Source organism: Phocoena sinus, chromosome 1 (assembly GCF_008692025.1).
Source record: "Phocoena sinus isolate mPhoSin1 chromosome 1, mPhoSin1.pri, whole genome shotgun sequence".
Taxonomy (NCBI): Eukaryota; Metazoa; Chordata; class Mammalia; order Artiodactyla; family Phocoenidae; genus Phocoena; species Phocoena sinus.
The window spans coordinates 76,944,858-76,958,894 of NC_045763.1; the positions used below are offsets into that span (position 1 = coordinate 76,944,858).

General features: G+C 36.1%; 1 protein-coding gene across 1 annotated transcript in view; it reads left to right on the plus strand.

Annotated features, from left to right (window-relative positions):
* CLCA1 (chloride channel accessory 1) overlaps positions 1–14,037 on the plus strand; it is a 36,903-nt gene that overhangs the window by 2,707 nt on the left and 20,159 nt on the right. The window contains exons 2-5 of the mRNA XM_032627256.1: positions 1,990–2,130; positions 2,301–2,448; positions 4,842–4,947; positions 8,956–9,133. Coding sequence (XP_032483147.1) covers positions 1,990–2,130; positions 2,301–2,448; positions 4,842–4,947; positions 8,956–9,133 — 573 coding nt within the window. The remainder of the gene's footprint in view (positions 1–1,989; positions 2,131–2,300; positions 2,449–4,841; positions 4,948–8,955; positions 9,134–14,037) is intronic.

Genomic DNA, 14,037 nt, shown 5'->3' on the forward strand with positions numbered 1-14,037 from the left:
CATGCTGCTTAGTCGTCTTCCTAGGAGACACTGAAAATGTACATTTCACAAGTCAAATTGTAATATAATACTCTAACATAGGAAGTTTTATATCTACTTTCCAGCTTTCTGGTGATATTGGCTCAGTATTTTTATTTTAAAAAATTATAAAACGTTAAATTCTCCTAGCAATTGTTTAAAATCTGGCTTTTTTTGGAAGGAGATGCAAATCATTTGGAGAGCTTTTATAAAACTAGCAAGGCAACCATTATTATCACCATGTGAAAGGTTGGAAACTGAAGCTCAGGGAGACAAAATAAATTCCGCAAGTTTAACCCATTAGCAAGGAACAGAGCAGGATTCACCCCTGCATCAGCACCCAAGTACTATTTCCCCATACAGTGATGAACTGTTTCTGCTCCTAAGGCCAACCTCCTAGACATCGGAGCCTAGTCACTCTGGTCTATTCCAGCAAGGACTTTCCTCCAGCAATGATCCCTTTTTTCTCTTGCATTATCAGGTTTTTTTTTTTTTTTTTCCATTAGCATATACATATAATAGTTCCCATTAAAAAAGCAAACAAACTCCCTTGCCCTGCAGTCTTCCTTCATCTACTGCTTCATTTCTCAATTCCCTTTTAATTTGTAGGAAAACTTCTTGACCCGCTGTCTGTTTTCACTGCCTCTGCTTCCTCACCTCCCACCCTCTTGAATTCACTCATACGGAGCTGTTGTCGCCATTGCACGAAATGGTTTACTCAGGTTGCCAAATTCATTGCTCAGTTCTGAGTCCTCATCTTCCTTGATTGCTCAGCAGCATTGAACTCGGATGATCACTCTCTCCTTCCTGAAACACTCTCACCCTATGCCTTCTGATTTCCTTCCCGTGCACCAGCTGCTGCTTCTCAGTTTCCTTTGCTGGCTCTTCCTCTTCCCACTTCTGAATACTGGGGCTCCTGGAGCTCAGTCTTCAGTCCTCTTCTTCCCTCTGTCTACACTCACTTTTGTGTTTCTCAATGATTTTCAGCCCTAATAGACTCAATTTCCCTTTCTGTAATAAATATCTTGTAATACCCTTTCTATCAATACTATCTTGTCATGATGCATCTCAGGGAATCTGCAGAGGCATTTATAATTTAATGCTACAGCTCTTTTGTTTTAGAGAAATAAGTTTAGGCATAATTTGAAAAGAGATTATATACTTATGCCACTTCCTTACATCTAACACTTAGTGCTATACTAAAAAGAAATACTATCATAACATTTAGTTAGCCCCCAAATTATTACAGGAGTCAGCAGGTGTTGAAGTTGTATTCATTTTAATTTGAGTTTCTCTCCACTACTACTTGGTGTGAGATATTGAGACTATAATACTCTCTAGTTCTCAGTTTCTCCCTTAAAGGTTCACTGATCCTCAAAGGATCATATAAAATGAAACCAAGAGCTAATATTTGATAAGCACTTGTGCTAAGTAGACATGGTTCCAAATGCTTTCTTGACTTCATTTGATCCTCACAATAACCTTATGAGCTGGTCACTGTAATATTTTCCATTTTATAAATGGGGAAACTGAGGCTCAGGAGGGCTGAAGGAAATTTCTTTTCTTTCTTTTTTTTTTTTTGGCCACGCCACGAGGCTTGTGGGATTCTAGTTCCCCAACCAGGGATTGAACCCAGGCCCCAGCCGTGAAAGCGCCGAGTCCTAACCACTGGACTGCCAGGGAACTCCCTCAAGGAAATTTCTGATGTCCCACCATAAGTGGTGCAGCTGGGATTAGTGTCTGCTTCTGGAGTCTTCACTGTCAACCATTACACTGTGACACAGAGCATGTGGTAAAAAATCTCAAAAAAGGCTAGCTATTATTATTAACAAAACAATCTCCTCTTCCAAGCTTGATAAATAGCTAGTTTTCGGAAATGTGAGATACAGATGTAAATTTGAATAATTGGTAGTTTCATCTTTTTTTCTGTCATTAAATGCTCTTGTTTATGTTCCCCTCTCCCCCGACCAGGATATGGTGACAGAGGCATCTCCATATCTGTTTGAAGCTACAGAAAAAAGATTCTATTTCAAAAATGTTGCCATTTTGATTCCTCAAAATTGGAGCACAAAACCTGAATATGTGAAACCCAAACTTGAGACCTACAAAAATGTGAGAATATCAAGTTCTTTTTTTAAATTTGGTTTCCTTTTGTGACTCAGGTTTTTTTCATCAAAATATTCTAGAATCAAATAAAATTGTTTCAGAATATGATGGTGTGAAGTAAGGTCAATTCATCTGCTGAAATTTTGTAATGACGAAAACTTTTTCTTAAATTTTAGGCTGATGTTCTGGTTGCTGAACCTAATCCAACAGGTAATGATGAACCCTATACTGAGCATATGGGACGCTGTGGAGAAAAGGGTAATAAAATTTATCTGACTCCTGGGTTCCTAGCAGGAAAAATGTTGCTTCAATACGGATCACAAGGTATGGGTAGAGATGAAATATTCTGTTATATTTCTCATAACTTAATAATTTTACGTTGCAAATGGATCAACAATAGCATTATCTTTCTGAGTAAGAACATAAAATAGACTATTATAGTATGTTTCTTTCATGTAAAACAGATTCCAAATAGTGCATTTCTCAGTTAGAAATTTATTTTCTTCATATTCTGCATATATATGTGTGTAAATATAATATTTAAAATTTTCAGATTAGTATCAGATAATAACTCTAAAATAGTTTAATATGTAATGTTGGGTTTCTATTACTCTGTGGTGAGACACCTGAACAAATTAAACCTCCTGCCTGCAATTCAGGTAGTGGCTACCAGATGGCAGACATGCATCATGTTTTCAGACTTCAATGTGCGTTCATACTACAAACGGATTGTTAAAACGATTCTGATTCAGTAGGTGTGGGGTAGGACCCAAGAATCTGCATTTTAACAAGCTCCCAGGTGATGCTGATACTGCCTGACCTTGGACCTCACTTGGAGTATCAGACAGAATATCCTTGCTGTTCAGCTCTCAAAAATGTGTGACTAAAGAAAAAACCAAATTTTCCTTCACAAAATATCATTTAGCATTCCCATATGAACCAAATAGAGCAATCTTTGGAGAAAAGATTAAAAGAAACCAGCAATGGAGTATATATAATATGTACTTTCCAAGTAAATCAAGTGTGATTAGTATTAACTAATTAGGTTAACTAATAACTTGTACTAGGTTTCTTTACCATTTTGAAAAGATGAGAACAAATTTGATTTTCTTCATTTAAATAGGCAAGGCAGAGAAAACAAACAAGCAAACAAAATAGCACTTGGTGCTTGCATGCCCCACCCCCAAATACGCTAGAGCACTTTTACAGACCTTCTCAGAAAGAAGTGTCCAACAAACACACCTCTTTGTTGTTCTTTTACAACATCTCCATAACACGAACAGAAAATTGCCAATGTATAGCTCAATAAATATGTGTTGAACTGATTTACTTAGCTGCTCCAACCCACTCCTGGGCCCACTCCAGCCATCAAGGTCACCATATACAATGTCATTCCTTTATACTCTCTCCTTTCTGTACTGTGACTCCACGCCTGCTACTTCACAATCTTCCCTTGCCTTTAAGAGGCCATCAGTTGTTCCCTAGCACTGAGAACAATCTAAAATCCTTAATGTGAGATACTAGGGTTACTTAACATGCACCTCCTCACTTAACCTTCCAAATTCAGCCTACCTGGGAATTTACATTCCAGAAAAACTGAGCTGTACATAAGTCACTAACATTCATCCAAATTTAACAAATACTAAGTATCTATTAAGTTCTAGACAGTATGTGCCCAGACATGTCAGTGAAGAAGTCATGGTACCTGTTCTCATGGAGACAAGAGTCTGTAGTGAGAGACTGGCAAGTAAGAAGCAATGACAATATAACACGATAAATGCCATAATGGAATATAATGAAAGTGATAAGGAGGGGTACCTGGACCAGTTTGAGGATGTCAGAGAAGGCTTCTAGGTGGATACAAGCCTAATTTTGAATGAAGAGTAGGAGTTATTCAGTCAGAGATAGGGAGAGAGTATTATTCCAAACCAAGGAAGAATATATAAAAACAACCAGAGCTGAGCAAGAGCGTGATGTGGCTCTAGAAAGTAAAAGGAGTTCAAGAATCCATTGTCATTATGGAGTTTTGGAAGTGGGTGGAGAAGAGCAAGACATATGGCTGCAGAGAGGAATAGGGCCGGAATCATCAGGGACCTTGTACGCATATTGAGAAGTTGGACTTAACCCTGAGCACCATAGTGGAGTCACTGAAGACTGGAGACATGGAGGCCAGTTGAGTGAGTGTTGCAGTAGTTCAGAAGTAACTGGCAATGAGACTGGAAAGATGAGAATAGGTCAAAGAAGAAAAAGGCAGATGTGGAGTAGGCAGGGCTTGAGGTTTGTCCACATATGAGTCATTAGGGAGAAGGACCTATTGGGGGTGCTGCCCTGGCTGCCCTATAGGTCAGCCTGTGCTGACTGACCTCCATCATTACACTTGCACCCCTAAGGATTATAGTTATCTAAAATGATGTGTGTCATCTGCTAGACCATGAGCTATGTGAGGACAGGGCAATTGTTTTATCATTGTATGAATAGCTGCCTTGCACTTACTAGGTGCCTAATTGACACTTGATAATCCAAAATAAACCGTCATATTTTATAGAAATGTGCAATTGTCGTATCAGATTGTTCCTTCTAAGGAAATCGAACCTTTAATCAAAAAAAAAAAAACATAGCAAAGCATAATAGCATTCAGAAGAATTACTTTCTCTTAGTTTAAGAGGGTAATTTTACCATTCTTATTGTAATCAGGTGTTTAAAATACTTTTTCACAGGAAGGGTATTTGTCCATGAATGGGCTCATCTACGATGGGGAGTATTTAATGAGTACAATAATGACCAGAAATTCTACTTATCCAATAAAAGAAAAAAACCAGTAATGTATGTATATTTTGATTAACTTTTCACAAACTATTTTAAATTGCAAACAATTTTGTCTTGAATTGATTACTTTTAAAATGTCAGTCTTTTGTCTTATTTTCTATCTCTCACTCTTAGTGCCGTCTTTTTCAGATTCCCATAAAACTACTACTTTTGTTCACTTTACAAGTGTCTTAATTAGTTGAATTCTCTATTCTGCAGCTACAAATCATTTGCCTCTTTGTGTGTGTGTGTACAACTAGAAGAAATCCACAGGTGCTACGTTCAGTATCTCCATCTTCCTGTATCATAATCAGTGACATAAACAAAGCTTCAGTGCCTTGAGGGTAGAATACTATCTGTGTGAACTATGTCAGTTTGAATGGGCCTGTGAGAGACTGTGGAATTTAGCTGGAAGACAGTCCAAATATTAAAACAAAACAGAAAACTTCTCCCAATTTGAATAAAACCTTGTATGGTGTCAATAGGAAGCAAACTGAACACTTAGAAAGTACCTCTGCTGCTGTGATTTTACAGGTGAGTTCTTGCAATCAAAAGTTTCAGGGAACAAACTGCTTTAGTACAAATGTAAAAGGGAACTTCCCAATTTATTTTAGAGAGCTAGCATAATTCAGATACTAAAACCTGACAGATGGCATGAAAAAGAATTCTGTAGATACAGCTTTCTAAAAAGGTTTTAAATAAAAGGATAGTACGTTACACCTGGCATAATTAAGGGAATAACAAACACACTAAGGTCAAGAAGGATGTCTTCCAGAAGTCTGAAAATGCTATGATATTAGGTAAGTAATTAATATAGTATATCAAGTAAAAGAAGAAAATTAAATGATTATTCCAACAGATTCTGAAAAGGAATTTGATAAGCTTGCACATTTATGCCTCAGTTAAAAACAACCACCTCTTTTTAAAGACTAGAGCTGGCACAACACGCCTCTTCACTCTTGCTTCCAGTTTGACTCCCCTGATGGCTGTTTAAGGAGACGCACTCAGCTTTGGTTTGGTTACTGTCTTTATTCAGCATAGTTTCCAAGGGAAGCTGCACTGGGCTCAGAGCTCAGCCTTGGCTTCCGCTTTCTCCCACAGGAGCATTACTGCTCTCCATTTTCCTCTTTCTTTATTACATTCAAACTCTGTCAGCTTGGTCCACTACCATGACATTTTCCCTCACTCTTATGTCACTTTAGGTATAAAAAGACACTAAGTGCCTCCCAGAGCCGTACACAGTCTATCTGATTGGCTTGTTCCCTCCGCACCTCAGAGACCACTCCCCAGGGCCACTCCCCTGACGTGATCATATGTTGGATGGACCTCTCAAATCTCAGCCCACGGATGCCATTCAGCCCTGACATCTGCCTTTCCCACTTCTTGCTAAGCTTCCAGACAGACACTGTATATCCCCTTGAGAGAAAAGCTGACTAGTACCTATTCCTTCCTAGGGATATTCCAGAAATATCCACATATACAGCATGTTCATCCTTGCACAGATAACATTTGCAAAACTGACATGATTACCATGTCCTCTTAACAATAAATCTTATTATAACATACAAATAGCATTTATTGCTTATCTACCAATTTTTTTAATTACTTTTAAGGCCTGGAAACCATTACAAAAATGACAGTACTGCCTACAATAGAAGGCTTCCTTAATATGATGCAGAACATCAATTGAAAGCCAACTGCCTACCTCATATTTAATAGGGAATCGCTAGACATTCTCAGGAATGAGATAGGAGTGGGCACTGTTAGCAGTTATCTAATCTTGTTTAGAAAGTTGTAGCCAATGCAATAACATGTTGGGGGGGTTAAAAGAGGGGGGGCTACTAGAAAGGGAGAGAGAAAATTGCTTCTAGGCAGACGATATGTGGTCTACTTAGAAAGCCTCAGGGAAAAAATAGAAATTAAAATTGATAAGGGAAGTCAATAAGGTAACCAGAGATATTTGAAGAAAACTAAGAAATGTGAAAGTTATATTTGAAGAAAACCATAGCATACAATCCTTCTAAAGAATTTAAAAGAAAATCAAGATTAATTGAGAGATTTTCAATTCATGGAATACGTAAATCCAACCCCAATTAATATACAGGTTTTATAAAACTCTAATCAAAAGTACTTCTATTTTTACCTCATTTTAAAGTCCCAGAGTTTATTCAGTAGATAGTACCTGAGAACATTTTCGAAAAAGAATAGGTATAAAGGAAATTTTTCTCATTGAATTTTAAATATACAATAAAGCTAAGTTAATTAAAACAATGTGAACTGACAGACACTTACACAATAATTTACTATTTAATACGGCTAGAATTATAAATCTACAAGGAAAGACAATATTTCTTAAGATGTCAGGACAATTTTTAAATACGTGGGGGGAAAAAATTAACAGACTCTCTTTCAATTGGATAGACTCATTAAATATAAAAAATAAAACCATAATGAAAACTAGAAGAACATTAATACATATCAAACTTCTCTATGGTGAAGGTCTTTCTATACATTCAAGAATTGGAAAAAGACATAACTAAAAGAATAATAAATTTGGCTACATATAAATTAAAAATTTTGTTGCATATAAGTCAAACATAAACTAAATTAAAAAATAAGAAACAGAAAAATATATTTGCAAAAATTTTTAAAAACAGGCTTTTAAAAACTTAGTATTATAACACATAAAGAACTTTTAAAAATCAGTAGGAAAACATTAACACCCTAATAGAAAAATAGACAGGAGAAGACAGGAGAAGAATAATTTACAAAGGAAGAAATAAAAATGGCCAGTAAAAATGTAAAACTGTTCAGACTTACTAGTAATCAAAGAGGCGCAAATTTGACAAAGATGAGAATCGTTTATTGCCTAGTAAGTGACTGTCAGTGGGATGAGTGCTCCCATAGATGGTTATTAGAGGAATAAACCAGCATAACTTTTCTGGAAAGCAATTTGGTGACACATATCAAATCTCTAAAAGTTTTTTCTATTTCTTGCTCCAGTAATTTCATGTTTAACAATCCATTTTAAAGGAAATGATAGAATGAGCTCTATCAACAGGCTTTAAAATGTTCAGACTTCTGGGTCTGAGCATTTATTCTGGGAGTCAGTCATGCAGCAAACTTGGAAACAGAGTCAAAATTTTATGTGACATTTTATTTATTCATGGAAGTTTTACTTTTAGCACTGAAAAATTTTTTGGGGGGGAACAAAATGAAGTAAATTAGGCTAAATTCATGTTGTAGTATCAAAATATGAAATTATTAAAATCACATTTTGAAAGAATAATGTGAATTATAACAACACAATTTAAATGTACTAAAATACTAAGTTTTTTAAGATCAAGAAGCAAAGCTATACGTAGAATGTTATGCTTATACATAGAGAAGGAAATGCTTCAATATGCTAGCGGTAGTTTATCTCTGACAGTGGGACATGATTTTTTTTCTTCTTTATACTTTTTTGCTACTTTCCAAATTTCCTATAGTGTTTATATATTATTTATATACTCATAAAATAAGATGTGGGTGAAAAGTACTCCATTTATAATAGTGACAAAAGTCATAAGTGTGTAAAGAAAAATCTAATATACCTATGAACACACAAGAACTATGCAAAAACTGTATGACGTAAACTAGTTAGATAAAAACAAACAAACAAAAAATGTCAGCAAAATTTTTAAGGTAAACAAAAGAGGGCTCCTGATTTTCCAGGGACAAGGGGACTAGATTAGGAAGTGCCTTTGGTCTTTATTAATTGTTAACAGTAGCTGTAAGCCAGCCTTAGCTTTTCTGCTGCATAGAAACACATTCTGATATCATTTTGGGAGCCCCTCAGATACCTTCTGGCAAACAGAAATTACTCTAATGAGAATTTAATAATTTTGCTATTTAAGGGGATGTATTTATTTCTTGAATTATGAAAGGAAATCGTAGGCAAAGCCATCTGTAGAACCTGACCACAGAGTCCAACACTTCTAAATTATATCACCTACACCTAAACATCTAACCTTAATATATTTTCAGATGTCCGTCAACTATTACTGGTAAAAATGTACTACAGAAGTGTCAAGGAGGAAGCTGTGTCACCCAATCATGCAAATCCGACAGAGTAACAGGACTGTACGAAAAAGGATGTGAGTTCATACCTAATGAAGTTCAGACTGAGAAGGCTTCCATAATGTATTCACAAAGTATACCTTCTGTAAGTGCCTTGTTCCTTTTGTTTTTCTTTTTTTCTTGACACTTATGAATTTAGTGAGGTTTTTATCCCAGTTGCTGCAAGAAAAGGTCAAATGTTAGGAAGTCATCAGTGAGCAGCTGATCTCTGTGGGACAAGCAGGGAGAACAAAATCAGGGATAAAGTCCTATTTTCCTCAGACCCCTTCCTTAGGTCCATTTTTTGCTCCTCCATCATCTCCCTCCCACTAGCTTTTAGTTTAAGGGCTTAGAACTACTTCAAATATCCTTAAAGGCAGACAAGCACAAGAATTAGTTAAACAAGAAATTTATCCAGGGAGAACAGGCACTTCTTTTTATTAGTAATAAGAACATGATCAGTAGCCTTTAATTTAACTTTCAGAGATCTCTTTTCGGCCTGCATATTTGCTTTTGGTTGTTAACTAAAATTTTCTATCTTTATAAGAGTGTTGGTGCCTTTAAGGAATTTGTACATAGTTTTAATAGCTTTAAGTAGTTTTAAAATACAGATCTTCCTCCAGCCCATTGTAAGTTGAAAATATTTCAAGTTGAAAATTCATTTACTATACCTCACCTACGGAACATCATAGCTTAGCCTAGCCTGCCTTACACGTGCTCAGAACACTTACATTAGTTTTTAGCTGGGCAAAATCATCTAACACAGAGTCTATTGTATAATAAAGTGTTGAATATGTCATGTAATTTATTAAATACTGTACAGAAGTGAAAAAGAGAATGGTTGTGAGTATATTGGTTATTTACCCTCATGATCCTGTGGTTGACTAGAAGCTATGTTCGGCTCGTTGCCGATAGCCAGCATCACCAAAGAGTATCATACCGCATACCACTAGCCCAGGAAAAGATCAAAATTCAAAATTCGAGGTATGGTTTCTATTGAATGTGTATTGCTTTTGCACCACAATAAAGTCAAAAAATCATAAGTTGAACCATTGTAAGTTGGAGACTGCATTTCTCAATGATTTTTTAAATGAGCAACTGGTTATAAAATAAACTTGACAAATTACCTTTATTAATGTCAAACATATATATCAACAAATTTGCACAAACTAAGATAAATGCATCAGTTAAATTATTTTAGTGGGGAGCACGTCTTATCTTCCAGTCTCTTTCATAAAATTATGTTTTCCTTTCGGAGTAAGAGTGAAGTAACTTGCAAGAGTCTGTCTATAACAATATAGCATAAGTTTAAAAAATATGATACATCATGGTTCACTAGGGCCATTCTTCAGTCTGGCTTTGCAGTCTATTTCCAGGATAATTCAGAAACTTCCAAGAGGGCGACCAGATTTATTTTTTAACATCTTTATTGGAGTATAATTGCTTTACAGTGGTGTGTTAGTTTCTGCTTTATAACAAAGTGAAAAGTGAGTCAACTATACATATACATATATCCCCATATCTCCGCCCTCTTACATCTCCCTCCCACCCTCCCTATCCCACCCCTCTAGGTGGTCACAAAGCACCAAGCTGATCTCGCTATGCTATGCGGCTGCTTCCCATAGCTATCTATTTTAGATTTGGTAGTATATATATGTCCATGCCACTCTCCCACTTCATCCCAACTTACCCTTTCCCCTCCCCGTGTCCTCAAGTCCATTCTCTACACATGCATCTTTATTCCTGCCCTGCCCCTAGGTTCTTCAGAACCATTTTTTTTTCCTTTAGATTCCATATATATGTGTTAGCATACAGTATTTGTTTTTCTCTTTCTGACTTACTTCACTCTGTATGATAGACTTTAGGTCCATCCACCTCACTACTCAATTTCGGTTCTTTTTATGACTGAGTAATATTCCATTGTATATATGTGCCACATGTTCTTTATCCATTCATCTGTCGATGGACACTTAGGTTGCTTCCATGTCCTGGCTATTGTAAATAGAGCTTCAGTGAACATTGTGGTACATGACTCTTTTTGAATTACAGTTTTCTCAGGGTATATGCCCAGTAGTGGGATTGCTGGGTCATATGGTAGTTCATTTTTTAGATTTTTAAGGAACCTCCATACTGTTCTTCATAGTGGCTGTATCAATTTACATTCCCACCAACAGTGCAAGAGGGTTCCCTTTTCTCCACACCCTCTCCAGCATTTATTATTTGTAGACTTTTTGATGATGGCCATTCTGACTGGTGTGAGATGATAACCTCATTGTAGTTTTGATTTGCATTTCTCTAATAATTAGTGATGTTGAGCGTTCTTTCATGTGTTTGTTGGAAATCTGTATATCTTCTTTGGAGAAATGTTTATTTAGGTCTTCTGCCCAGTTTTGGATTGGATTGTTTCGTTTTTTGATTTTGAGTTGCATGAGCTGCTTGTAAATTTTGGAGATTAATCCTTTGTCAGTTGCTTCATTTGCAAATATTTTCTCCCATTCTGAGGGTTGTCTTTTCATCTTGTTTATGGTTTCCTTTGCTGTGCAAAAGCTTTGAAATTTCATTAGGTCCCATTTGTTTATTTTTGTTTTTATTTCCATTACTCTAGGAGGTGGGTCAAAAAGGATCTTGCTGTGATTTATGTCAGAGAGTGTTCTGCCTATGTTTTCTCTAAGAGTTTGATAGTGTCTGGCCTTACATTTAGGTCTTTAATACATTTTGAGTTTATTTTTGTGTATGGTGTCAGGGAGTGTTCTAATTTCATTCTTTTACATATACCTGTCCAGTTTTCCCAGCACCACTTATTGAAGAGGCTGTCTTTTCTCCATTGTATCTTCTTGCCTCCTTTATCAAAAATAAGGTGACCATGTGTGTGTGGGTTTATCTCTGGGCTTTCTATCCTATTCCATTGATCTATATTTCTGTCTTTGTGCCAGTACCATAGTATCATGATTACTGTAGCTTTGTAGTATAGTCTGAAGTCCAGGAGCCTGATTCCTCCAGGGCCATTTTTCTTTTTCAAGAGTGCTTTGGCTATTCAGGGTCTTTTGTGTTTCCATACAAATTGTAAACTTTTTTGTTCTAGTTCTGTGAAAAATGCCATTGGTAATTTGATAGGGATTGCACTGAATCTGTAGATTGCTTTGGGTAGTATAGTCATTTTCACAATGTTGATTCTTCCAATCCAAGAACATGGTATATCTCTCCAGCTGTTGGTATCTTTAATTTCTTTCATCAGTGTCTTATAGTTCTCTGCATTCAGGTCTTTTGTCTCCCTAGTGTAGGTTTATTCCTAGGTATTTTATTCTTTTTGTTGCAATGGTAAATGGGAGTGTTTTCTTAATTTCTCTTTCAGATTTTTCGTCATTAGTTTATAGGAATGCAAGAAATTTCAGTGCGTTAACTTTGTATCCTGCAACTATACCAAATTCATTGATTAGCTTTAGTAGTTTTCTAGGTGGCATTTTTAAGGATCCTCTATGTATAGTATCCTGTCATCTGCAAACAGTGAGAGCTTTACTTCTTCTTTTCTGATTTGGATTCCTTTTATTTCTTTTTCTTCTCTCATTGCCGGGGCTAAAACTTCCAAAATTATGTTGAATAATAGTGGTGAGAGTGGACACCCTTGTCTTGTTCCTGATCTTTCCTGAGGAAATTATTTCAGATTTTCACCATTGAGAACGATGTTGGCTGTGGGTTTATCATATATGGCCTTTATTATGTTGAGGTAAGTTCCCTCTATGCCTACTTTCTGCAGGGTTTTTACCATAAATGGGTGTTGAATTATGTCGAAATCTTTTTCTGCATCTATTGAGATGAACAGATGGTTTTTCTCCTTCAATTTGTTAATATGGTTTATCACATTGATTGATTTGCATATATTGAAGAATCCTTGCATTCCTGGGATAAACTCCACTTGATCATGGTGTATGACCCTTTTAATGTGCTGTTGGATTCTGTTTGCTAGTATTTTGTTGAGGATTTTTGCACCTATGTTCATCAGTGATATTGGCCTGTAGTTTTCTTCTTTTGTGACATCATTGTCTGGTTTTGGTATCAGGGTGATGGTGGCCTCGTAGAATGAGTTTGGGAGTGTTGCTCCCTCTGCTATATTTTAGAAGAGTTTGAGAAGGATAGGTGTTAGCTCTTCTCTAAATGTTTGATAGAATTTGCCTGTGAAGCCATCTGGTCCTAGACTTTTGTTTGTTGGAAGATTTTAATCACAGTCTCAATTTCAGTGCTCGTGATTGGACTGTTTATATTTCTGTTTCTTCCTGGTTCAGTCTCAGAAGGTTGTGCTTTTCTAATAATTTGTCCATTTCTTATAGGTTGTCCATTTTATTGGCATATATTTGCTTGTAGTAATCTCTCATGATCCTTCCTATTTCTGCAGTGTCAGTTGTTACTTTTCCTTTTTCACTTCTAATTCTATTAATTTGAGTCTTCTGCCTTTCTTTCTTGATGAATCTAGCTAATGGTTTATCAATTTTGTTTATCTTCTCAAAGAACCAGCTTATAGTTTTACTGATCTTTGTTATCGTTTACTTCATTTCTTTTTCATTTATTTCTGACATGATCTTTATGATTTCTTTCCTTCTGCTAACTTGGGGTTTCTTTTGTTCTTCTTTCTCTAAATGCTTTAGGTGCAAGGTTAGGTTGTTTATTTGAGATGTTTCTTGTTTCTTGACGTAGGAGTGTATTGCTATAAACTTCCCTCTTAGAACTGCTTTTGCTGCGTCCCACAGGTTTTGGGTTGTCGTGTTTTCATTGTCCCTTGTTTCTAGGTATTTTTTGATTTCCTGTTTGATTTCCTCGGTGATCTCTTGGTTATTTAGTAGTGTATTGTTTAGCGTCCATGTGTTTGCATTTTTTACAGATTTTTTTCCTGCAATAGATATCTAGTCTTATAGCGTTGTGGTTGTAAAAGATACTTGATACGATTTTAATATTCTTAAATTTGCCAAGGCTTAATTTGTGACCCAAGATATGATCTACCCTGGAGAATATTCCATA